Source organism: Salvelinus namaycush, chromosome 8, assembly GCF_016432855.1.
Source record: "Salvelinus namaycush isolate Seneca chromosome 8, SaNama_1.0, whole genome shotgun sequence".
Taxonomy (NCBI): domain Eukaryota; kingdom Metazoa; phylum Chordata; class Actinopteri; order Salmoniformes; family Salmonidae; genus Salvelinus; species Salvelinus namaycush.
The window spans coordinates 31,019,232-31,047,176 of record NC_052314.1 but is presented as its reverse complement, the minus strand read 5'-3'; the positions used below and the strand labels follow the sequence as shown (position 1 = coordinate 31,047,176).

General features: G+C 41.4%; 1 protein-coding gene across 2 annotated transcripts in view; it reads left to right on the top strand.

Moving 5' to 3' along the window:
• The window catches only part of LOC120052610 (zinc finger protein 644-like), a 43,288-nt gene that overhangs the window by 6,204 nt on the left and 9,139 nt on the right, over positions 1 to 27,945 (top strand). For both annotated transcript variants that reach the window (XM_038999621.1, XM_038999620.1), the window contains exons 3-5: positions 18,714 to 21,788; positions 22,075 to 22,282; positions 27,730 to 27,940. In XM_038999621.1, the coding sequence (XP_038855549.1) occupies positions 18,728 to 21,788; positions 22,075 to 22,282; positions 27,730 to 27,940 (3,480 nt within the window). In that variant the 5' untranslated portion in view covers positions 18,714 to 18,727. The remainder of the gene's footprint in view (positions 1 to 18,713; positions 21,789 to 22,074; positions 22,283 to 27,729; positions 27,941 to 27,945) is intronic.

The window sequence follows — 27,945 nt, the reverse complement described above, 5'->3', positions numbered from 1 at the left end:
TTAACCAGCATGGCTACCACAGCATTCTGCAGCAATATGCCATCCTATCTGGTTTGCGCTTAGTGGGACAATCATTTGTTTTTCAACAGGACAATGAGCCAGCACACCTCCAGGCTGTGTAAGGGCTTTTTGACTAAGAAGGAGAGTGATGGAGTGCTGCATCAGATGACCTGGCCTCCACAATCACCCGATATCAACCCAATTGAGATGTGTTGGGATGAGTTGGACCGCAGAGTGAAGGAAAAGCAGCCAACATGTGCTCAGTATATGTGGGAACTCCTTCAAGACTGTTGTAAAATTATTCCAGGTGAAGCTGGTTGATTTGAATGCCAAGTGTGCAAATCTGTCATCAAGGCAAAGGGTGGCTACTTTGAAGAATCTCAAATATTTTGATTTGTTTAACACTTCTTTTTTTACTACATGATTCCATATGTGTTATTTCATTGTTTTGATGTCTTCAGTATTATTCTACAATCTAGAAAATAGTACAAATAAAGAAAAACCCTTGAATGAGTTGTTGTGGTCAGACTTTTGACTGGTACTGTATATGATTGTATTTTGTGCTGAACTAAGTATTAACCATAACTTTGCATACCTGTATAAATGTAGATTCAATTTAAAATTGAACAACTTATGCATGATTGATAATATTTTCAGGTAATATTTCTATGAAGGAAAGGGATTTGAACACACAATAATGTGAATGCGTTTTGTTGAGATGTGATAATTATGAGGCACAGTTCTATGTCTCCAAACATACTGCCATAATACCTGAAGCTGTAGCTCAGATGTATGAACAGTTCTTATAATATAGCTGGGTGTGATTCGATTTATTACAGCCTGAATTTAACATTTATTAAATTGAAGAAAAACTGGCCTACACACAATAATACCCCATAATGTCAAAGTGGAATTATGTTTTTAGAAATGTTTACAAACTAATTAAAAATGAAAAGATGAAATGTCTCAATGTCTCGAGTCTATTGCAAGCCTTAATAAATTCAGGAGTAAAACTGTGCTTAAAAAGTCACACAATAAGTTGCGTGGACTCACTGCGTGTGCAATAATAGTGTTTAACATGATTATTGAATGACTACCTCATCTCTGTACCCCACAAATATAATTATCTTTAAGGTCCCTCAGTCGGGCAGTGAATATCAAACACAGATTCAACCACAAAGACCAGGGAGGTTTTCCAATGGCACAAAACAAAAAGCAGACATTGAATATCCCTTTGAGCATGGTGCTGTTATTAATTACACTTTGGATGGTGTATCAATACACCCAGTCACTACAAAGATACAGGTGTCCTTCCTAACTCAGTTGCCAGAGAGGAAGGGAACCACTCAGGGATTTAAAACAGTTACAAAGTTTAACGGCTGTGATAGGAGTAAACTGAGGATGGATCAACAACATTGTAGTTACTCCACAATACTAACCTAAATGAGAGAGTGAAAAGAAGGAAGCGTGTACAGAATAAAAATATTCCAAAACATGTGTCATGTCTGCAATAAGGCACTAAAGTAAAACTGCAAAACATTTGGCAAAGAAATGTACTTTATGTCCTGAATACAAAGTGTTGTTTGTGGCAAATCCAACACAACACATCAAGTATGGTGGTGCCTGCATCATGTTATGGGTATGCTTGTCATCGGCAAGGAGTAGGGAGTTTTTTTAGGATAAAAATAAATGGAATAGAGCTAAGCACAGGCAAAATCCTAAAGGAAAACCTGGTTCAGTCTGCTTTCCAACAGACACTGGGAGACAAATTCACCTTTCAGAAGGACAATAACCTAGAACACAAGGCCAAATATACACTGGAGTTGCTTACCAAGATGACATTGAATGTTCCTGAGTGGCCTAGTTACAGTTTTGACTTAAATCGGCTTGAAAATCTGTGGCAAAACCTGAAAATGGTTGTCTAGCAATGATCAACAGCCAATTTGACAGAACTTCAGAATTTTGAAAAGAATAATGGGCAAATAGTGTACAATCCAGGTGTGGAAAGCTCTTAGAGACTTACCCATAAAGACTCACAGCTTGTAGTCACTGCCAAAAGTGATTCTAACATGTATTGACTCAGGGTGTGAATACTTATGTAAATGAGGTATTTCAGTTTCAATCAATTTGCAAAGATTTCTAAAAACATGTTTTCTCACTTTGTCATTATGGTATTGTTTATAAATGGGTGAGAAAAACAAAAATCTATATCCATTTCCTGGAGTCAAATTACCAAATCGCTCTCTAGTGGTGGAATGTTAAAAATATTTTTCATAATTTCCAAATTAGTAAACATTATTTTTTTTAAAACCTCCTTGTTATATTTCAGTCTTCTGTAATGTATATAAAGTGTAATATTGGGATGCAAACTCAAAATTGAATACATTTCATCTCTATATCTGACATGGTACAGGTGTCTTCTTTTTTTAAGCCCATAACCATATGTGTAAGGTGTATACTTTTGTTTCAAAATAGATTTGTTAAAGACTACCAAGAAACACTCTGATTTAGCACGCTGCAGTAAAAGGTTAATCCATTTTAAATTCAGGCTGTATCGCAACAACATGTGGAATAGGTCAAGGGGTATGAATACTTTCTGAAGGCTCTGTGTGTGATCTAGTAATATTGAAGTAATATTGAAATGAATATTATATTTTATTTTATGGTATGTTAGATCTATATCCCAGGTAACGTGATGTCCTCATGACATTCACAATGTTCCCTGTTGGTCCCTTACCGGGACTATATAGTGCATCATGTGTAGAGAGAGGGCCCTGGCCCCTAGAAGGTCTGCTGGGGTTTTGACCCCTAACCTCACTGGCCACTCCAGTAACACAGGCATGTTGAAGTGTTTCTACATATCCAGCCTCTCTGTCTGTTCTCCTCCAAAAGCTCTGTCAGGTTACAGAGCATTCCCACCACTAAGGGGCACACTCTGATCACTAATGCTTGAACCCCTTATTCAGAGGAGTTGAATTACAAGCCTAGATGAACAATGGCCCATAGCAATAAGCAAGCATTATAGAAAGCACCTAATAATAAGTGATTCATTACTATTTTTGATTTGTCATTGCAGTCTATCATTTTAAGACAGGTATTTGACTGACAACAGTGAAGGCAGTCCTTTCAAGACGATCAATTTAGTTTCTTCTCAATATTTCAGAGAAAACTGATGGAAACTTCCTTGTGTTCCATACTAAATTAAACTATTTCTAAGATGTTAACTGTATACAATGTTTTACTTATGACTGAAATAGATACATCTACAGTATGTTGAATGCACATAATATTTACAGGTACATTTAGTGATTTTTCAATGATTTGTATTTCCATTCTGTAGCAATAATATAATCCACAAAATGATGTGACCACAAAATGTAATCCAAACGTAACCACATGCTAGACCACAGACAAGAAGGCCCAGTTGGAAAATACATGTTTGTAAATGCTTGGGCAGATTCCAGGATCAATACAACCAAGGCCGCAAGAATATTCTATTGATGTAGAAGCTATTCACTCATTGAGCGCCAATTAACCAAAAATGTAAATCCTCTGTCTGTATTGATTGAAAGGATGAAGGCAGAAGTTTGCCACTACATTAGTAACAAGGCAGCTGGACCATTCTGTGATATCTATCAAGGTTGTGGTCCTCCTCATTAAATGGACAATTTATTCTTTAGTTTGATGTGATATTTTAGAGATTTGAGTGTAGGGGTACACAGGTTAGCTACATTTATGCTGATGCTAAGGTTTATATGGGTACACTGAATGAAGTATGGCATTCTAAGCCTCCCGTTATACCTATGGGTAGTTTCATCGTGATTAACCTTCCTTTCTCTCCTCTCAACCATCTCAGGGAGACAAATCCTCGTCCAATCAGCTCCTTCTGGACACGTTCTGTTCATCTATATTTATAAATGACCTTCAAAAGGATAGATCAGGGACTTTATTTCATATTATGTTTTTGAAGGATTTCTTTGCCCTTTTTAGGGCAGTGCAAATGCTCCCTTAAACTAAGTCCTGTTCTGATTGGAGTATTCACTTCTTAAGAGGGGTAAGACGTCCACACAGTCAGCTGTCCATACTAATGCTGCTGTACTAAATGGCTGGAAACCTCATTATTCTGAATGCAGGAGGTTCTATTATACATTCTAATAAAATTGCATTGAAGGACTGTTATCTGGTAAATGACAGCATCCTACTCAGATCTTTGGACTACATGTGTGATAGTATGAAGATAGGAGTAAAAATAGATGTTTTTTCTCCATTGGTACAGTTATTCTTTATCGCTATATAGAATGAAGTACACAGTACCTTGCTGACTCACAGTTCAGTCTTCTAGTGTTTCATAGGGTGTGGAGTCTCTGCCGGTGAGTGTTGTGTCCAGTCCACCGGTGTGTACAGGACAGGAAGGCTGCAGCAGGGCCATCTGTTGGTCTCTGTTGGTATTGGAAGAGGTCCACATACATGTGATCAGGTTACAGTAATATACCTCTCATGATACAAATCTGACTAGTATGCCCATGTGAGTATAACAGTCATTGATTAATGTTAGTTAATACCAGTACTCAGTTATCTGATAACTTGAGGTAATTGACAATTTGGTAAATCTCTGCTTTATTACTCATAGCTTGCTCTATTGAAGTAAAGATGCATAGATATAAAAAGACATATAGTATGTAAACAGAAACTGATGAAGGGAGTGCGTCTTACAGATACGCATGTTCAACTGGTTGATATTAATGATTGATAGTAATAAACTGAATCGTTAGAGAGGAAAATATTTTGAACAAGCTATATGTTACAGTTTCGAAGACTCACTCATGTTTGACTTTGGTAGTGATTTAATAGTAATAAACTAATAAGCTGAAACGTCAGAGATGAAAATATTTTGAAGGGCTTCAAGATCAGGTGTGCATTGTGTGTAAACCTAATGTTGTTGAAGAAAACATTGCCTGGGGAACAGCAGAGTGGGAGTCTTTGAAAAGTCAACTTGAAATGAATCCCGCGGCATCGGTTAATAAAAGAGAAAGTTAGTGAGAAGAAAATAACAAACAAACGAATGAAATAAATAAAAGGAATGGAAGATCAAATCATTCTTCACAAAATCCTTATTCTGTGGATAGTTGTTTTCTGCATGTGTACACACTGATGCAATCACTCTTAAAGCAGCATAATAATACATTAAGTTATATCGTCATATCATGTATTAGCAATAGATGCCATAAGCCCCTGTATATAATTCATTCATCTACATTCAAAAGCACAGATTACAGGTGTAAGAAGACCACTTACAGTGGTATTTAGTACAGTTGTAACGTTGCCACATCCCGTACTATAAAAGATAAGATCTCAGAACAATGGGGGATCATTCACTCCTAAAAAAAAGGAACATTTGTGAACCTCTTTGATTTGATCTGATTTGTTTTGATCTGGAGAGGAGAGGGGAGTTAAAAAGAAAAATCTCCTTAACCCCCCCCCCCCCAGGCCTGACAGGCTGTGTTGAATAATACACATGCTCAGGAGGTGGATGTGGGGAGTGTGTCTGTGTCGAACCCTCGCCTGTGATCAGTGGCTAAGGGTTAGACCATAGACGCCAGCCCACCCCACCTCTCCACGGTGTACCTCCATTGATAAGATTATATTAATTGGTATGAATAGAGAGGGCTTTCTTCTACTCTCCTCCACCTCTCCTTGTATACATTTACCATTATACTCATTAGCTTCCCCAGTGCGGTGCCTCCCAGCCAGCTTCCCTTCTCCTCCACATCCCCCTGGGGTCTCCTGGGAGGCAATTTGCATCTCTCCATGGAGCCTCTCTGGGGTTATTGAGGAAATATTAGCCTCTTTTCTTCCCCGGCCGACCCTTTGATTTATTTGGAGGCTGGGCTGATGGAGTGGCAGTCCCATGTTAATGACTGGTCCTGGTGTAGGACCCCTGGTGCAAGGCCACTCCTTGATCCACGCAGGAAAGGTGCAATTGACAACCATGACTGAATATTCATGTTACGTTTGTGTGTTTGTCTCTCGGTGTGTGTGTGTGTGTGTGTCTGTGTGTGTGTGTGTGTGTGTGTGTGTGTGTGTGTGTGTGTGTGTGTGTGTGTGTGTGTGTGTGTGTGTGTGTGTGTGTGTGTGTGTGTGTATGCACAGCTTAGATAGGTGGACCTTGAGAAATGACAAGAGGGAATCCCAGTGCTGTCAGGGTCAGTGCGTTCAAGTTGCTCAGTGTCTCTGACCACCCATTTGGATTGATTAGACAGGTTTCTGTTTGCTTACTTTGTATCCCTGGCTATATCTAGGTGTATTTTATTATGATATTGCTTGCTTTGGAATGGGAAAGCTATATCCCTTCCTTCTAGCCAGTGGAACAGTTCAGGCCCAGTTGTTATTAATGTTGTTAGACGTTGCAGAGAATTTGCTTATTGGCTATGGGCCTAGCTAGGACTAAGAACCACATCCCCACTTCTGGTCAGCCATATAGTTTAGCTCAGCTGCAAAACAGTAGCAATGTAGCAACACTCTAACGCCCTGCTAGATTACACATTATTTAGCTGGAGAACACACATATTGCTGGAAGTATTTTAAAACGGCAGAATATATATCGGAGAACACACATATTTAAAAGTCAAAAGTACTTTAAATCAGGACAATGTTCTGTTTAATTGATAATGATAAATCAGTTGAGTTTGGGTTGCTTTGTACTGTAGCTAGCTAGTGAGAGGACCTTGGTATACCCTGTTCTGCCTGATCCATGCTTGCTATGTACTCTGTACGACTTACGGAGCCAGATATTCATATTATGTTTTTAAAGAAAGGTAATGAGAGGGGTTTCATCCTGATGTGTGCGACGCTTGACATTTCTCCAGATTTAAGCGTACTGATGTCTGCTCACTCGGCAGAGAGAGAGGAGCCTGTCCTCCGTTTGGAGAGAAGTTTGACACTGACTTCTCTTTCATGTGATTGGTCACGTGTCTGACTAAAGCAAAGCGCTAGCGACAAAGTTTGATTGGCCTATATTTTTGGGGGATTCCATCTCAACCAAAAGTGATGGGGTGCAATCTGAGCATGCCCAATCATGATCATAGCAACTGCTTGTATCATGCATATACCCCCAAAGTATTTATATATAGTAAGCTCTAGAGTCTATGGTAATCATCACATTTAATAAAAGCCAACATCCATACTACTAATAAAAATACAAAAATAGCATAGCTACCAATGCAATCTCTACATCTAGGTGTACATCACATATTCAAAACAGGTGAATGAACAGCTCATGCATATTATCATGAAGGGGGCAACAAACACAGTAGTAAATGGAAATGTGCCATTTTCAACAGGCATGAACAGCACTGCACAGCTTGCCAGAACCAGCCAAGTAGATGAGTCTGGCGGCAATGCTTTGGTTAGTGAGTCCTTTCCTCTCAGTATTGGGGGATTGGTGTGCGTGTATCTAAACAGAGCAGATATGATGTTTATGAGGCCATCTGTCTGCTGTGGTGTTCACTTTGTGGGTCCCGAATGGCACCCTATTCCCTATATAGTGCACTACTTTTGACCCGCGCTCTGGTCAAAAGTAGTGCACTATGTAGGGAATAGGGTGCCATTTGGGACGTACACAGAAACAGCTCCTCTGTGGCCACTGGCCCTGGCCTCCTCCTCAACGTGAGAGAGAGAACTCATTAAAACCGTCACATGAATGCCTGAGAAACCTCAGACCTCTTTTTTTCCCCTTCTCCTTTCTCCTTAAAAAGGAGAGAAGTTTAAAACTAACAAAGCCCAGGGAAATCCCCATCAGACATCCCTCCCTTAATCCATTTAATTTTGAAAGGTATTGTTTAAAGCTTCAAAGTTTATATCGTTTAATCCCCCTCTAACACTACGGGCAGCAAATGAGGCCGTGTCAGCGGTTTGAACAGATATAATCTCCTCCACACAACAGAAAATCCTCCTGCTAGACAAGGTTGCATAGGTTCCCTGTGAACTCAAGCGTTTGATGTTGCTACCTGCTATTGAACATGACTTCTGTCTTAACCCAACTGTCACTCGCTCCCTCTCCTCTTTTATCACTCCCAATGTTCTCTCTACACCTTTTTTTTCATCAGTAAATCTACCCATCACAGCCGTTTCATTTATTCTCGTCTGTTTTTTGGATAGTGGGCATGGGAAGGTTTGGGGTGAGAGGTGAGAGGGTTGTGTGTTTTTTTAGTCATGCTTCTTAGTCTTAACTCGTTGAGAGGATACTTGTCCACTCGGTTTGGACTGACAGGACTTTTATTATTTTGGTAAGTGAAATTCGGGGCTTGCTCCCAGAGCATGTATCTGGCTAGTCAAATTTGAGTACATTGCTACAACTTTACGTCACTATTGCCGTCGTTGTGTGTGTAATCAGTGTTTCTTTCTAGCTGTTTTTGTTATTTTTCCATAGATGAGAAAGAAAGCTCAAGGCATGTTCTATTATTCTGTTATACAACGGGTGGGTCTAATCCTGAGTGTTGATTGGTTAAAACCGCATTCCAGCCGGTGTCTATTCCACAAGTTACCACCGGCTAAATCTATGATGTTAAAATATCTATTTACTCTGTTCCATCTGACTGCGCAATCCACTGTCTCATCAGCCCAGCCAGGCAATTTATAAACGTGATCTCCACTACAAAAAGCATCTAGACATTATCTCACATTTCTTTTAGATTAACATTTCATTTTCAACAGCAGAGATTTATATAAACCTTGCTGTCTGTCTCTGATATTTGCAACATTGTTTCAATATTCAAATTCAATCTTCAGCTGTCCCATAGTAATGAATGTGTTGGGAGTCGGGACGAGACAGACAGGCAGGCAGCGTTTCTCAGCCAGACGAAATCACGAATCAGCTGGTATCATTTTGGTATCATATATACAAAAAAATGTCAATTGAAAAAGGTAAAATGAAATTAAGTGTAGCAAGTTTGCAGTCTTTCCAGCTTCAATTTGAAGTGATTGTGTTAGCTGTGTTTTTGGCTAGCTCCTCTCTGAACAACAGTGTCCTATGCCAGGCGAAATCGCGCCTCATTAGCTCATTGTTATGGATGTATCCAAATAAATGTCACTAGAAAACAGCTTAAACAAATGCAAATGCTGCTACTTTATTCTGGCCGTAGTTCAAATCAAATTTGATTTGTCATATGCGCCGAACACAGCAGGTGTAGACCTTACCGTGAAATACTTACTTACAAGCCCTTAACCAACAATGCAGTTTTAAGAAAATAGAGTTAAGAGAATATTTACTAAATAAACTAAAGTAAAAAATTAAATAAAAAGTAACACAATAAAATAACAATAACGAGGCTAATAACAGGGGGTACCGGTACCGAGTCAATGTGCGGGGGTAAAGGTTAGTTGAGGTCATTTTTACATGTAGGTAGTGGTAAAATGACTAAGCATAGATAATAACAGCGAGTAGCAGCAGTGTAAAAATAAAGAGGGGGGGGGGGTGTCAAAGTATATAGTCCAGGTGGCCATTTGATTAATTGTTCAGCAGTCTTATGGAATAAGGGTAGAAGCTGTTAAGGAGCCTTTTGGACCTAGACTTAGTGCTCCGGTACCGCTTGCCGTGCGGTAGCAGAGAGAACAGTCTATGACTTGGGTGACTCGAGTCTTTGATAATTTTTTGGGCCTTCCTCTGACACCGCCTAGTATATACAGTACCAGTCAAAAGTTTGAACACACCTACTCATTCAAAGGTTTTTCTTTATTGTACAGTTCTACATTGTAGAATAATAGTGAAGACATTAAAACTATGAAATAATACATGGAATCATGTAGTAACCAAAACAGTATTAAACAAATTCTGAGATTCTTCAAAGTTGCCACCCATTGCCTTGATGACAGCTTTGCACACTCTTGGCATTCTCTCAACCAGCTTCATGAGGTAGTCATCTTGGATGCAATTCAATTAACAGGTGTGCCTTGTTAAAAGTTAATTTGTGGAATTTCTTTCCTTCTTAATGCATTTGAGACAATCAGTTGTGTTGTGACAAGGTAGGGGTGGCATACAGAAGATAGCCCTATATGGTAAAAGACCAAGTCCATATTATGGCAAGAACTGTTCAAATAAGCAAAGAGAAACGACAGACCATCATTACTTTAAGAAATGAAGGTCAGTCAATCCGGAAAATGTCTAGAGCTTTGAATGTTTCTTCAAGTGCAGTCGCAAAAACCATCAAGCGCTATGATGAAACTGGTTCTCATGAGGATCGCCCCAGGAAAGGAAGACCCAGAGTTACCTCTGCTTTAGAGGATAAGTTCATTAGAGTTACCAGCCTCAGAAATTAAAGCCCAAATAAATGCATCACAGAGTTCAAGTAACAGACACATCTCAAAATCAACTGTTCAGAGGAGACTGAGTGAATCAGGCCTTCATGGTTGAAATTGCTGCAAAGAAACCACTACTAAAGGACACCAATAATAAGAAGAGACTTGCTTGGGCAAAGAAACACGATGGACATTAGACCGGTGGAAATCAGTCCTTTGCTCTGATTAGTCCAAATTTTTGATTTTTGGTTCCAACTGCCGTGTCTTTGTGAGACCCAGAGTAAGTGAACGGATGAGTGGTTCCCACTAAGAAGCATGGATTAGGAGTAGCGATTAGGAGTGGTTCCCACTGTGAAGTATGGAGGAGGAGGTGTGATGGTGTGGGGGTGCTTTGCTGGTGACACTGTCTGTGATTTATTTAGAATTCAAGGCACACTTAACCAGCATGGCTACCACAGCATTCTGCAGCAATACGCCATCCCATCTGGTTTGAGCTTAGTGGGACAATCATTTGTTTTTCAACAGGACAATGACCCAACACACCTCCAGGCTGTGTAAGGGCTATTTTACAAAGAAGGAGATTGATGAAGTGCTGCATCAGATGTGCTGGCCTCCACAATCCCCCGACCTCAACCAAATTGAGATGGTTTGGGATGAGTTAGACTGCAGAGTGAAGGAAAAGCAATTAACAAGTGCTCAGCATATGTGGGAACTCATTCAAGACTGTTGGAAAAGCATTCCAGGTGAAGCTGGTTGAGAGAATGCCAAGGGTGTGCAAAGCTGTCATCAAGGCAAAGGGTGGCTACTTTGAAGAATCTAAAATATATTTAGATTTGTTTAACACTTTTTTGGTTACTACATGATTCCATATGTGTTATTTCATAGTTTTGATGTCTTCAGCATTATTCTACAATGTAGAAAATAGTACAAATAAAGAACCCTTGAATGAGTAGGTGTGTCCAAACTTTTGACTGGTATTGTAGGTACTGGATGGCAGGAAGCTTGGCCCCAGTGATGTACTGGGCTGTACGCACTACCCTCTGTAGTGTACATCCCTGTACATCGTAGTTGGCTAGCTAGCAAGCAAATGATAAGAACGTTGCCAGCCAGTATGGCAATGGAACATTCAGAACAAACGACTGGGTCGCTTCTCAAGCAACCAAACCGATAGAACAAACCCTAGATTTGTGTCGGGACTATATCTTGTGGAAGAATGAAATAGTATGAATAATTTCATCAAAATAACGTTTCTAATGAAAATAGGTAAATTGCTATTTGAATATGTTGGTAACCCTTTGTATAAAAGTGATAATGCCCTCGAAGCTGGTGTTTGTAGGATATACAGTGCATTCGGAAAGTATTCAAACCTGTTGACTTTTTCCACATTTTGTTACGTTACAGCCTTTTTCTAAACTGCATTTAAAAAATGCAGTATACACAATACCCCATAATGACAAAGCAATTTACATACATTTTCAGACCCTTTGCTATGAGACTCGAAATTGAGCTCAGGTGCATCCTGTTTCCATTGATCATCATTGAGATGTTTCTACATCTTGATTGGAGTCCACCTGTGGTCAGTTCAATTGATTGGACATGATTTGGAAACTGCACACCTGTCAATATATATGGTCCCACAGTTGACAGTGCATGTCAGAGCAAAACCAAGCCATGAGGTCGAAGGAATTGTCCGTAGAGCTCCGAGGCAGGATTGTGTCAAGGCACAGATAACGGTAGCCACTCCTCAGTAAATAGCACATGACAACCCACTTGGAGTTTGCCAAAACGTACCTAAAGCACTCTCAGACCATGAGAAACAAGATTCTTTGGTCTGATGAAAACCAAGATTGAACCCTTTGGCCTGAATGCCAAGCGTCAAGTCTAAAAGAAACCTGGCACCATCCTTACGGTGAAGCATGGTGGTGGCAGCATAATGCTGTGGGGATGTTTTTCAGCGGCAGGGACTGGGAGACTAGGCAGGATCGAGGGAAACATGAACGGAACAAAGTACAGAGAGATCCTTGATGAAAACCTGGTCCAGAGCGCTCAGGACCTTCCAACAGGACAACGGTCCTAAGCACGCAGCCAATACAATGCAGGAGTGGCTTCGGGACAGAGCCCGGACTTGAACCCAATCAAACATCTCTGGAAAGAACTGAAAATAGCTGTGCTGCGACGCTCCCCATCCAACCTGACAAAGCTTGAGAGGATCTGCAGAGAAGAATTAGAGAAACTCCCCAAATACAGGTGTGTGTAACGGCTTTCCTCTTCGTCTGAGGAGGAGTAGCAAGGATCGGACCAATATGCAGCGTGGTAAGTGTCCATAATAGATTTTTAATAAATCAAAATGAACACAGAACAAAAATAACAAACCACGAACAAACAACCGAAACAGTCCCGTATGGTGCAAACACTGAAACAGGAAACAACCACCCACAACCAAAATGGGGAAACAGGCTACCTAAATATGATTCTCAATCAGACAACGATCGACAGCTGCCTCTGATTGAGAACCATATCAGGCCAGACATAGAAATACAACAACATAGAAAACAGAACATAGACTACCCACCCCAACTCACGCCCTGACCAACCTAACACGAAGACATAAAAAGAAACTAAGGTCAGAACGTGACAGTGTGCCAAGCTTGTAACGTCATACCCAAGACTCAAGGTTGTAATCGCTGCCAAATGTGCCTCAACAAAGTACTGAGTAAAGGGTCTTAATACTTTTTTATTTTTCATACATTTGCAAAAATGTATAAAAACGTGTTTTTGCTTTTCATTATGGTGTATTGTGTGTAGGTTGATGAGGGAAAAAATAAACATTTTAATCCATTTTAGAATAAGGCTGTAATGTAATTTTTTTTGAAGAAGTCAAGGGCTCTGAATACTTTCCGAATGGACTTCGTCTCGAGTCTAACAACACTCGTGACAATATATCCTCAAAACACCGGCTTAAAGTGCAGTATCACTTAATTCATACATTCTTCTGAACCTTTGATTACTGCGTCCAAATAATAAACACCAGAACCCATTTTAGATCATAGTCCTTTCAGTTATTAATAGATCATTTTTTATCCATAACGGTGGTTGATTCCCAAATGACTTGCTATTTCCTAAATAGTATAGGGCTCTGATTAAAACTAGTGCACTATATAGAGAATAGGGTGCCATTTGGGATGTAGCCAGTGACTCATGCATATCTTCTAATTAGAACCATTTGAGTCAAATACATATATATGTTTTGTTACTCTAGCAGTGGATGACATTGTTTGGTTAACAAAGGCATTCTGTAAACACATTATCACGATTCAGGCTGACAGGACTGAGTGTGTCTGTTTAGGATACAGGCATACATAATCACACACCGAATCAGGATACAGGCATACATAATCACACCCCAAAAGAGAGAGTGGATGCCATTATGATGGAAATGACCTTTTGGTGACAAACTATCTGGATAATAAATATTCACTTAATCAAGCCAAATGTCATGGATGAAACTGCCCACTTTATTCTCTCTGTGAATGCAAGCACCATTGAATGTATTGTCAACTAATATTGTGAGCTCTAAAGTTACAGTAGTTACAGTAGCTCTTTAGAATAGCTGTAGTTGTCTGAACCTTACACACACACACACACACACACACACACACACACACACACACACACACACACACACACACACACACACACACACACACACACACACACATACACACACACACACACACCACAACTGCTGCTAGCAGACTATTATTATTATTGCGAAACACTGCCATATCCCATATCCCCACTTCCCCAAAATACGTGTAAATACTGGACTATAAATTGTGCCTTCCTGTATTATACTTATGCTAAAAGTTTATTCTGTTTTACTGAGCCATTTACTTTATGTTTGTATTCTTATCTTTTATTATTTACTATTGTTGTTGCATTGATGAGAAGGAACCTGCAAGTAAGCATTTCTCTGGACTGTGTAATGTATACCACCTGTACATAGGAGTAATAAAACTTGAAACTAGTGAATTATTACCATGGACTATTATGAAGGTTGTAGGCTACACTAAACGTTTTGGGCCTTTCTCTGGTGTCTCTGTATGGGTCTGTGTGGGTAAAGGTGCAATCTGTGCTATTAACCTTTGATTTTTGAAGCATATAACTTCTAAATGCCTCAAAAGCTTACCCCATCCTTTGCCAAAATGTAAGGTGTTCTGGTGTATCTTGGTCTATGTGGTACAGTAGACTTTAGACGACTCTCCAGAATATGAACTGAACCAAGCCTTTCCTCCTCGCTGTGGAATTGTGGCTGAACAACACTATGCTCTCCTCTCGTTGGGACTGTGTCAGGCTGAATCTCTGCCTGTTTGTTTTGAGCCGTGGGCTTTGATACTCTTCTCACACTTGAGAGGCGGCTTCATAAATTCCCATTGTGTCAAGTAAATCAATAGTTCCCATTAGCTGAGGAAGTTGTGGAGCTGCTGCAGCACTTGCGGGGCAGCGGCCCCGCCTGGTTTAGTTGTGCGTTTTCTCTCCCGGTGAAGGTGGAGGCATAGATATACTGCATGGGGATGGGTGGCTGTCTGTTGATCCATCCAGACAGCTCCAGCGGTTGAACTGGTCTGGTTGACTGGTCCCAGTTGGGGAGAGGGAATTCCCTTAGACACCCAAAACTCAAAGCCTTTAACACTGATTCTCTGCTGATGTTAAGCCTGGCTCTTTCTTTGTTTAATGATGTTTTCAGGCTGTTCACGTGAGATTTTAGCCATTTCAGGGACACAATATGATTGATGTGTCTATGAATGGAGCGACAGAAATATATGTTTTCTTTCATTTTGACACAAAATTGAAATAAAAATGTTTCATCACTGTAATATATGTGATATACACTGAATATACAAAACATTAAGAACACCTGCTCTTTCCATGACATAGACTGACTAGGTGAAAGCTATGATCCCTTATTAATGTCACTCCACTTCAATCAGTGTCAATGAAGGGGAGGAGACTGGTTAAAGAAGGATTTTTAAGCCTTGAGAGAATTGAGACATGGATCAACATTTTTAAGTTCCTTTGATCGGGGTATGGTAGTAGGAGCCAGGCGCACCGGTTTGTGTCAAGAACTGAAACGCTGGTGGGTTTTTCACGCTCAACAGTTTCAAAAGTTTCCTGTGTGTATCAAGAATGGTCCACCACCCAAAGGACATCCAGTCAATGGGAGGCTATGGGAGGCATTGGAGTCAACATGGGCCAGCATCCCTGTGGAACGCTTTTGACACCTTGCAGAGTACATGCCCCGACGAATTGAGGCTGTTCCAAAGGCAAAAGGGGGGGGGGGGTGCAACTCAATATTAGGAAGGTGTTCTTAATGTTTTGTTCACTCAGTGTATTTTGTCGACAGGTTTTGGGTTCTTGTAAGGTCAAGAGTAAGATGTTTCAAGTTCTAAAGTTTGAAATGCTTTTCTACGATGCTTTTAAAGACATTGGGTCGCTGAGACAAGCTGATTATAAAATATCTCAGAAAGGTTTATGTACCTTCAGGGAATACAGAAAAATTATGATAATATGCAATTATCGCCTCACTGTTTTTCCTGCAGTAACCTCAAGATGAGGTGCTATACGAGTGTTACTGCAAGTGCTGATACACCCAGAACCAAAAGGAGTCAAAGAAAGAAAAATGCCAGTGACATATTATACATATCTGGGAGGTTTTTCATCAAAAAAAATATTTTTTGATGCATTCAGTAGAATTTGGCTGAACACAAAGGTTTTATTTAAGAATGTTCTAGAACATAATGATTACGGAACATTCTCGCATATACTGTAAGATGTCTTGGGGAAAGATGTAGAGCTGGATTAATGGTAATAGAAAAGATAGAGGTCGATCTACGCATACGACGTAAATGTACTTAAGCCTATAATCATTGTAAATAGCTTCTGGCAATGCAAAGTCAGCCTTTTTCACATGAACTAAATGAAGTAAATAAAAGAAAATCCATGTTTTAAAATGGCATTGCTGTTGAACCCTAGCTGCTTGCTTGTGGTTGTGATATGTGGAACAGAAAGAGGGAGAGTCATATTGTACGCTAGTACCAGGGGTGAAAGTAGATTTCATTTCTTCCCGGTAGGTGACCTCTTATGTATGCACGCGCTTAATCCAAGAATTACATCTAGAATCCATAATAATTTAATAGGATCTCTGTGGGCCTAGTTGTAAAGATGTGTCATTTAACTTTTAAAATGTATGACTTATTTTATCCTCTCTAGGTTTCTTCCTAGGTTCCGGCCTTTCTAGGGAGTTTTTCCTAGCCACCGTGCTTCTACACCTGCATTGCTTGCTGTTTGGGGTTTTAGGTTGTGTTTCTGTACAGCACTTTGTGACATCAGATGATGTAAGAAGGGCTTTATAAATAAATGTGATTGATTGTGGCGTAAACACAACCAGTCAATTCAAAGGGCTCCTTTACTAGGCTACCCGCGCACGTCATCCACTCACAACCTACAGTGATGAATGGAAAGAGGCCTCCGTTACACAAAACACCACAAAGTCTAATGACATTTAGGCGATAGTCATTAGTCCAGAATGTATGCTTCCACTGCTGTCCATGCACAGCTCAGTGTCTGCCATTCATCTGTACCTTGGCAAAATGTCGGTGTTCTCGTTGAACCACACCGGAATGCAGGCTATACCACCCGTTTTCAAGTCCATTCGCTAATTTTTCATGCCTCTGACATGTGATAGCCTACTGATAAATAATGGTGTAATAGCCAACAGTTTTCTTGATATTTTGTTTGCATTATTGTGATAGGCTCATGATTTACCGGCATACCCCCACAATTTTTTTGCTGGGACACCGTACCGGACCGAAACCGCCTTACTTTCACCCCTGGCTAGTACTGCTGCTAATGAGCCTCTAAATGTAAAGCTGTAATCATATTCTGATGGATTTGCCACCCTGCTGTTCAAGGGGGGTAGCAGTGACGTTAGCTTTAAATGCAGAGCATCTTTTCTGCCTCTCCCTCCCTGCTAACCCAAGCCCCTACAGTAACACTACAGCAGATGGAGGGAATATGGTGCTCGGAAGGTTTTACCTCAGAGGTGGTAACAGTGAAGCCACTCATTAACACTGAATTTACCACTTCGTTAGCGACGTAGCTTCCTGTAGAGAGCAGCCAACACTGGATCATGTCAAATCCACTGAGCATACATTGAGGACTACACTACGGTTTATTCCAAATGGCACCCTATTCCTTATAGTGCACAACTTTTGACCAGAGCCCCTATGGGTCCTGGTCAAAAGTAGTGTACTAAATAGAGAATAGGGTGCCATTTGGGATGCAGCCTATGTCTATCAGCTAGGGCTACAACAACCCTGCCTGGACACTTCACATTGTACCAAGCTGTAAAATACATCACCTCGTCTCTTAGTCTCACAGCTTGACTATTACAAGGCTAGGAAGAGTGTTAAATGTTAGAAGATTTTATTCATGTATTTTCACTCTTTTAAGTGGCTTGTTTAAACAGTTGAGTCTCTATTACATTCAGCAATCTGTCCTGACGACTATTGATTTCTGTTTATATATTTGTGTTTTTATAGCTGTGTGTGTGTTTTATATCTCTCTGTGTGTGTGTGTGTGTGTGTGTGTGTGTGTGTGTGTGTGTGTGTGTGTGTGTGTGTGTGTGTGTGTGTGTGTGTGTGTGTGTGTGTGTGTGTGTGTGTGTGCGTGCGTGCACGTGTTTGTGTGTGTGTCTGTTCATGCGTGTGTTTGTGTGAGACAGACTGATTGTGTAGCCCGACGCATGCCAATTTGTCAGGATTGGAGCAACAACAGCGTCGTGCTGGGACCCGTGTTGGCACCATCACAGAGTGCTAAGACTGAGTATGATCTCATTGGAAGTCTACTTTGTTCCCATGGAAATTGGTCAATTTTAGCAGGCGTCTGGGAGCTTTCGGGGAGGAACAGGAAGGTTGTATCCCAGAGGTGTGCTCTGGTAATTAAGAGCCCTCACCGGGGTATCTGGGGCTAACAGCAGGGTTTGTTGTGAAGAGAAGTGGCGGACGAGGGTGTGAGGAAAATCATAATGCAGCACCAGAGAGGAGCGCTGAAGTAATGCGGATAAAACTCTCATTGTGTGGAACAGTTGGGGAGAAAGTAGGCAGAGCTGAAACTTAACACTGTGAATAAAATAGTAATTGTTTGGATTTGTTATTCAACATAGTATTAGCCTGCATTTGATTTTGAAACGATATACAATGTAGTGATATGATAATTGTTGTGGGTTGGGCTGTACATATTTCAATTTGACACATTTTAATAATGCATTTTTCACCGCCTTTAGCTCTCAAAACATGACATAAATTATTGAGCATGTTTAAAGCTGATTTGGTTATTTTTCTCTGTTTCTCTCTTCTCAGAACATACTGGTGAGATGGCTGATATAAAGCCAAATGCACAAGAGAACAAAGAAGGAGATGTGGTGGAACCAGTGTGTGACAGCTCCGGTGCCACTCAGGAGCCATTACAGCGTCACACGTCTTCCCTGAAGAACAATGCTGCAGGTCTGTCAGAGCAGCTGTCTTCTGACGGACTCCCAAACCCTTTAAATGGAGCACAGCCCAGTTCATTTGTACCCAACAGTGTCCCTGCTGTTCCCCACACAGCCCAAGCAGCCCATTCACTGCCTTCAGGAGCACTTGTTAATGGACCTGGTTCACACCCCGCCTCAGAGGAGAGCTGTGGCCTGAACAAAAACAGCACAATGTCCAACAATGTCCTGGTGGAGGCCCAGGACGCCCAACTACGACAATTTGGGAGGGACACAAGCCCTCAGGTGTTACCACCACCCAGTGAGCTTCAATCAGACGCCCTGAAGAACCCAGCAGGGCTCGTTCTGAAAACACTAGCCACCACGCAGCCAGGGGCCAACAACACGTCACCATCAGACTCTGAGGCTAGTGAGGCTGAACTGCCCTACCAGGCCCCTGACACCACCTTGTCAGGCCACAGTCCACAGTCACACCAAACGCCAATTAACCAAATATGGACGGCCGAGGGAGTCAAGGCTAGAGCTAGATCTATATGGGACTTAAACACCACAGAGTCCTCTGAGAGCTCGTCGGACGGTTCTGACGGGACTGATGCACTACACTGGGATTCACAGAAAGAGCTCATACGGGCGTTGTGGAAGAATCGCACAGTTGACAGCAGCTTAGAGACAAACGCTGCAGGAGTGGGAGTGATGTCTCAGCTTACCAACCAAAGACAGAGGAAGCGTAAAATACACCTGGTGGGTACGGCAGGCTCTCCTGAAAAAGTTTACAACTGCAGCACAAATCACACTTACAAAAAGTGGCATATTGAAGAGGAGGAGGATGATGAGGATTTTGACATCTCCAACATAAATGAAGATGATTCCTCCTGTAAAAAGGCTGATGTACAATCTTCTGTGAATTCATGTCAAGAGCATCCCAGTGACAGCCCTGTAATCATTAAGAAACTGATTGTAAGAGCAGATTGCCAAGAGGACAATCACTCCGTCTCCCTCTTTAGTGGAAAGCCCAAACAGCTTAAGACCGAGCAATCCGAACAAGAACCATCATTCTTCCCATGCACAATGTGCAATGTTAATTTCAAGGAGAAAAGGCATTTGCATAGACATGTGATGTATCATTTAGATGGGCAAAATCATCAGGTACGCCACCACGAGAAAGTTCCCCGGCCTTTTATATGCAGGGAATGTGGGCGTTCGTTCCGCGATCGCAGCTCCCTCCTCAAGCACATGATTATCCACCAGGAGAGACGGGAGAAACTCATGGAGGAGATCCAGGGACTCAACAAACTCCGAGACGAAGGCAGGAACGCCAAGCTCCAGTGCCCGCAGTGTGTGTTCGGGACCAATTGCCCCAAGACGTTCGTCCAGCACGCCAAGACACACAACAAGGATAAACGTTATTACCTCTGCGCGGAGTGCAACCACGTGGCATTGACGGAACGGGAGCTTGAAGCACACCTGTACGCGATGCACTGTGACACACTGAAGTCCAAGTACAAGAACGTGATCAAAGATGAGGAGACAGAGTTTCTTACAGATAACAATGATGAATCCAGTCATGTTCTGTTTCACTGTAAAGTGTGCCCTTTCAGCACCCAGAATGAAGATGGCCTTAAAAGGCATTGTGAGCTGATACACCAACAGTCTGATTCTGATGATGAATGTGAAAATCCGCCATTTAAAAAAGCGCTTAACCATCCAGATCAATATAGCCTAGCTGACCTGTCCAAAAAAGCAGCAGATTTGAAACTACTGCAGCTAAAGCCAAAGTTCTGTATTAAAAAGCCTGCTTTCTGGAAAAGAGCGGATTTTCGCTTTTGGTCCGGTAGTGTAGCTGACTTTTACATGAGAGACACAGCAGACACACAGAAGTCTTACAAAGGTCTTACCTCCTCTCAGTTCAAGTGCAGCATTGTCAGCTCAGCAAACAAGCTGTCACCATCCCTGTGGAGGAGTGACAAGCCAAGCAAATTATCTCCTAAACCAACAGAGAAAATAGACGTGACAACAGGTCTCCCTTATGTTGAGGAAGACAATCAACTATACGACCATGTGGTTTCAGGAATCTCCGAAAGGACAAAATATCCCTCAAATGTTGATGTGTTGCTTACATCCAAGATGGTTAAACCAGGCCAGATGCTGTATCATAGCTACAACTCTGACAAGAGTCAGGGAGGTAGCAACGACTTGACCGGCAGGAAGTCAGAGGCACAAGCTGTTACCCAAAAGACTCCATCCAAAAGAAAAATGTCCACTCCCTTCCACAACAGTGTGGACAAGGTGGTTGATAATGTTTTGCCAAAACTGAACCCAAAGTTAAAAGAGACTACCACTCCTGAGGACACAGAGGGAGACGATGATTATGAGGACACGTATGACTTTAGTGCTTACACCAGTGAGGCTACAGCCAACTTCCTGGATAGTAGTGAGAACGAGAGGAACCCCTACGCCCGTAGCTACTTCATACGCAGACAGAGGGGTTCTTCTATAAAAGAGAATCCTGCACCTGCTGCTGACATCGGCCGTTTTGAAAAGAACGCCGTTCAGGTTGACCACCATTATAATAAGACTGAAGATAAGGATGGGGAGTATGACAGCGATGACATACAGAAGCTTATCATCAAAGAGGAGTGTATAGAAAGCTCAGTGTGTGACGATTCTCCAGAGTCACCCACCACCACCAGCACACACAACCAGAGTCTCTCCTATGACTATGACTTCTCCCCTTCTTTTGGAACAGAAAGGAAGTCCTGCCCCTACTGTCCTGCTGTGTTTGAGTCTGGGGTGGGCTTATCCAATCACGTGCGAGGGCACCTGTACAGGTTGGGGCTGAGTTATGACGCTCGCCATGTGGTGTCACCTGAGCGGGTAGCCTCACAGGACCGACAGCCACGCATACGCAGGAAGGTCCCATCTGTGGTGCGGAGGATCAAAAAAGGTGAGCAACGTATTTATATTCAGTAACTTATTGTTTTCTGCACTATTGCATTGTAATAGGGTTAAAGTAATCTGTAATTACACAGTAACTATACTTATTACAGTTTTTCCAAGTCAAGTGTGTCATGTTATTTTTCTATAGATAGTGTATAGATAGTGTAGTGTTCAAAGTTACCCCAAAGTTAGCTAGTAATTTACCTAGATTGCTCTGGATAAGAGCGATAAGAGCATTACATGTAAATGTAGATAGTTAATACGGAACCTTTTTTATAATCTCCATGTTTTAGCTGAGAAGCCGGAGTCTCAGGCGGAGCACACCTGTCCCCTGTGCTGGGGCTGGTTCGACACCAAGACAGGCCTCTCCAACCACGTGAGGGGCCACCTGAAGCGAATAGGGAAGACCAGCACCAGCACCAGTAAGAGTCCAGTGTGTATTCTCAATGAGCTGCTAAAGGACAAGCAGGAACACCAGAACATCCTCCAGATTCTCAACAGGTACTGTAAACATTTCCTCGAAAAAGTTACTGTTCACACCTTTAAGAGATGTAATACAATATTATATCCTATATCATGTATACAGTGCCTTCAGAAAGTATTCATACCCTTTGACTTATTCCACATTTTGTTGTGCCTGAATCCAAAATGTATTAAATCCATTTTTTCTCACCATCTACACACAATAAACCATAATGGCAAAGTGAATATGTTTTTAGAAATGTTTGCTAATTTATTGAAAATGAACTACAGACATATCTAATTTACATACATATTCACACCCCTGAGTCAGTACTTTGTAGAATCATCTTTGGCAGTGATTACAGCTGTGAGTCTTTATGGTAAGTCTCCACACCTGGATTGTGCATTATTATTTTCAAAGTTCTTCAAGCTCAAATTGGTTGTTGATCATTGCTAGACAGCCATTTTCAGGTCTTGCCATAGATTTTCAAGCAGATTTAAGTCAAAACTGTAACTCGGCCACTCGGGAACATTCACTGTCTTCTTGATAAGCAACTCAAGTGTAGATTTGCCCTGAAAGGTACATTAATTTCCCAGTGTCTGGTGGAAAGCAGACTAACCAGGTTTTCCTCTACGATTTTGCCTGTGCTTAGCTCCATTCCAGTACTTTTTATCCTGGAAAAACTCCCCAGTCCTTAACAATTACAAGCATACCCATAACATGATGCAGCCACCACTGTGCTTGAAAAAAATGTGATGTGTGATGTGTTGTGTTGGATTTGCCCCAAACATAACGCTTTGTGTTCAGGACATAAAGTTAATTTCTTTGCCAAATTGTAGTTTCTTTAGTGCCTTATTGCAAACAGGATGTCTGTACAGGCTTCCTTCTTTTCACTCTGTGAATTAGGTTACTATTGTGGAGTAATTACAATGTTGTTGATCCATCCTCACGTTTCTCCTATCGCAGCTATTAAACTCTGTAACTGTTTTAAAGTCACCATTAGCCTCATGGTGAAATCCCTGAGCGGTTTCATTCCTCTCCGGCAACTGAGTTAGGAAGGACGCCTTTATCTTTGTAGTGACTGGGTGTATTGATACACCATCCAAATTGTAATTAATAACATCACAATGCTCAAAGGGATATTCAATGTCTGTTTTTAGTTTTTTTGCCATCGACCAATAGGTGCCCTTCTTTGCGGGTCATTGGAAAACCTCCCTGGTCTTTGTGGTTGAATCTGTGTTTGAAATTGACTGCTCGATTTGGGGAATTTCCAGATAACAAAGGGGTTGAATGCTTATTAACTCAAGACATTTCAGCTTTTAATTTTGGATGGATTTCTAAAATGTTCTTCAAGCTAAATTCCACTTTGACATTATGGGGTATTGTGTGTAAATCAGTGACACAAAATTAGTATAATTTGTATATATACTACATGGCCAAGCACACAACCATGCAATCTCCATAGACAAACACTGGCAGTAGAATGGCCAGTACTGAAGAGCTCAGTGACGTTCAACGTGGCACTGTCATAGGTTGCCACCTTTCCAACAAGTCAGTTCGTCAAATTTCTGCCTTGCTAGAGCTGCCCTGGTAAACTGTAAGTGTGGTTATTGTTTAGTGGAAACGTCTAGGAGCAACAACGACTCAGCCGCAGAGTGGTAGGCTACACAAGCTCACAGAACGGAACCGCCAGATGCTGAACTGCATAGCACGTACAAATCTTCTGTCCTCGGTTGCAACACTCCCTACCGAGTTCCAAACTACCTCTTGAAGCAACTTCAGCACAAGAACTGCTCGTCTGGAGTTTCATGAAATGGGTTTCCATGGCCGAGCAGCCACACACAAGCCTAAGATCACCATTCGCAATGCCGAGCATTGGCTAGAGTGGTGTAAAGCTCGCTGCCATTGGACTCAGGAGCAGTGGAAACGCGTTCTCTAGAGTGATGAATCATGCTTCACCATCTGGCAGTCCAACAGACTAATCTGGGTTTGGCGGATGCCAGCAGAACGCCACCTGCCCCAATGCATAGTGCCAACTGTAAAGTTTGGTGGAGGAGTAATAATGGTCTGGGGCTGTTTTTCATGGTTCGGCCTAGGCCCATTAGTTCCAGTAAAGGGAAATCTTAATGCTACAGCATACAATGATATTCAAGACAATTCTGTGCTTCCAACGTTGTGGCAATAATTTCGGGAAGGTCCTTTCCTGTTTCAACATGACAATGCCCCCGTCCACAACGCAAGGTCCAAAATGGTTTGTCGAGATCGGTGTGTAAGAACTTGACTGGTCTGCTCAGGTTCCTGACCTCAACGCCTTTGAACACCTTTGGGATGAATTGGAACGCTGACTGCGAGCCAGGCATAAACGCGCATCATCAGAGCCCGACCTCACTAATACTCTTGTGGCTGAATGGAAGCAAGTCCCCACAGAAATGTTCCAACATCTAGTGGAAAGCCTTCCCAGAAGAGTGGAGGCTATAGTAGCAGCAAAAGGGGTGTCTTCCGCATTTATTAATTCCAAGAGTTTGGAATGAGATGTTCGATGAGTAGGTGTCCGCATACTTTTGTAGCCATGTAGTTTGTATATCATATATACAGTGCCTTCAGAAAGTATTCGAAACCCTTGACTTTTTCCACATTTTGTTACGTTACAGCCTTATTCTAAAATGTATTAAATAAAAAGAAAATCCTCAGCAATCTACACCCAATACCCCATAATGACGAAGTGAAAACAGGTATATAGACATTTTTACTAATTTATTAAAAACAAAAAACCTTATTTACTTAAGTATTCAGGCCCTTTGCTATGAGACTCGATATTGAGCTCAGGTGCATCCTGTTTCCATGGATCATCCTTGAGATGTTTCTACAACTTGATTGGAGTCCACCTGTAGTAAATTCAATTGATTGGACATCATTTGGAAAGGCATACACCTTTCTATATAAGGTCCCACAGTTGACAGTGCATGTCAGAGCAAAAACCAAGCCATGAGGTCGAAGGAATTGTCCATACAGTTTTGGGGAAGGGGAAGGGGACCAAAAAATGTCTGCAGCATTGAAGGTCCCCAAGAACATAGTGGTCTCCAACATTCTTAAATGGAAGAAGTTTTTTAACCACCAAGACTCTTCCTTGAGTGCGCCGCCCAACCAAACTGAGCAATCGGGGGAGAAGGGCCTTGATCTGGAAGGTGACCAAGAACCTGTTGTTCATTCTGACAGAGCTCCAGAGTTCCTCTGTGGAGATGGGAGAACCTTCCAAACGGTCAACCATCTCTGCAGCACTCCACCAATCAGGCCTTTATGGTAGAGTGGCCAAATGGAAGCCACTCCTCAGTAAAAGGCACATGACTGGCTACTTGGAGTTTGCCAAAAGGCACCTAAAGGACTCTTAGACCATGAGAAACAAGATTCTTTAAGAATGTGAAATGTCAGAATAATAGTACAGAGAATTATTTATTTCAGCTTTTATTTCTTTCATCACATTCACAGTGGGTCAGAAGTTTACATACACTCAATTTGAATCTGGTAGCATTGCCTTTAAATTGTTTAACTTCGGTCAAACGTTTCGGGTAGCCTTCCCAAAGCTTCCCACAATTAGTTAATACAGGTAATGAGTGGAGAACAGGAGGGCTTCTTAAAGAAAAACTAACAGGTCTGTGAGAGCCGGAATTCTTACTGGTTGGTAGGTGATCAAATACTTATGTCATGCAATAAAATGCAAATTAATTACTTAAAAATCATACAATGTGATTTTCTGGATTTTTGTTTTAAATTCCATCTCTCACAGTTGAAGTGTACCTATGATAAAAATTATAGACCTCTACATGCTTTGTATGTAGGAAAACCTGCAAAATCGGCAGTGTATCAAATACTTGTTCTCCCCACTGTATGTATACATTACCAGTCAAAGGTTTGGACACACCTACTCATTCAAGGGTTTTTCTTGATTTTTACTATTTTCTACATTGTAGAATAATAGTGAAGACATCAAATTTATGAAATAACACATGGAATCATGTAGTAACCAAAAAAGTATTAAAGAGATCAAAATAGATGAGGTGAGAAAAGTAGCCACCCTTTGCCTTGATGACAGCTTTATACACTCTTGGCATTCTCTCAACCAGCTTCATGAAATTAAAATGTAATTAGAGGAATTTATTTCATTCTTAATGCGTTTGAGCCAATCAGTTGTGTTGTGACAAGGTATGTTTGGTATACAGAAGATAGCCCTATTTGGTAAAAGACCAAGTCCATATGATGGAAGAAACAGCTCAAATAAACAAAGGGAAACAACAGTCCATCATTACTTTAAGACATGAAAGTCGGTCAATGCGGAACATTTCTAGATCTTTGAACGTTTCTTCAAGTTCAGTCGCAAAAACCATCAAGCACTATGATGAAACTGGCTCTCATGAGGACCGCCACAGTAAAGGAAGAGCCACAGTTACCTCTGCTGCAGAGGATAAGTTCATTAGAGTTACCAGCCTCAGAAATTGCAGCCCAAGTAAATGTTTCACAGAGTTCAAGTAACAGACACATCTCAACATCAACTGTTCAGAGGAGACTGCGTGAATCAGGCCTTCATGGTCGATTTTGCTGCAAAGAAACAACTACTAAAGGACACCAATAAGAAGAAGAGACTTGCTTGGGCCAAGAAACACGAGCAATGGACATTAGACCGGTGGATATCTGTCCTTTGGCCTGAAGAGTCCAAATTTGAGATTTTTGGTTCCAACTGCTGTGTCTTTTTGAGACGCGGAGTAGGTGAACGTATGATCTCTGCATGTGTGGTTCCCACCGCGAAGCATGGAGGAGGAGGTGTGGGGGTGCTTTGCTGGTAACACTGTCTGTGATTTATTTAGAATTCATGACTACCACAGCTGGTTTGAGCTTAGTGGGACTATCATTTGTTTTTCAACAAGACAATGACCCAACACCACCAGGCTTTGTAAGGGCTATTAGACCAAGAAGGAGAGTGATGGAGTGCTGCATCAGATGACCTGGCCTCCATAATCACCCGACTTCATTCCAATTGATATGGTTTGGGATGAGTTGGACCGCAGAGTGAAGGAAAAGCAGCCAACAAGTGCTCAGAAAATGCGGGAACTCCTTCTTCAAGATTGTTGAAAAAGCATTCCAGGTGAAGCTGGTTGAGAGAATGCCAAGAGTGTGCAAAGCTGTCGTCAAGGCAAAAGATGGTGACTTTGAAGAAGATTAAATCTAAAATATATTTTGTTTTGTTTAACACTTTTTTGCTTACTACATGATTCCATATGTGTTATTTAATTGTTTTGATGTCTTCACTATTATTCTACAATGTGGAAAATTGTAACAATAAATAAAAACCCTTGAATGAGTAGGTGTGTCCAAACTTTTGACTGGTACTGTAGATATGATTTATTTCTTTGAATTTGTCTTCATTTTTATTTATTTTTTCATGTATCTCTCTGGCTATATCATTGTTGTGTTTTATTTGAAACCTGAACAGGAAGCAGTTCATCTCTCGACCAATCATCTCCCAGAAGTTCATTGGCAGCGACAGGCTTTTCCTAACACCGATGGGGATCCCAGTGAAGATCCAACATGGCTGCCAGCTGGGCCAGAATGGCACTCCCACTCCATGGGATCCCAGTGCAAATACACCCAGGCAGGAGGGAGTTGAGAGAGAGGATTTCTTTCCTGAGAGGAAGAATATAGAGGTACT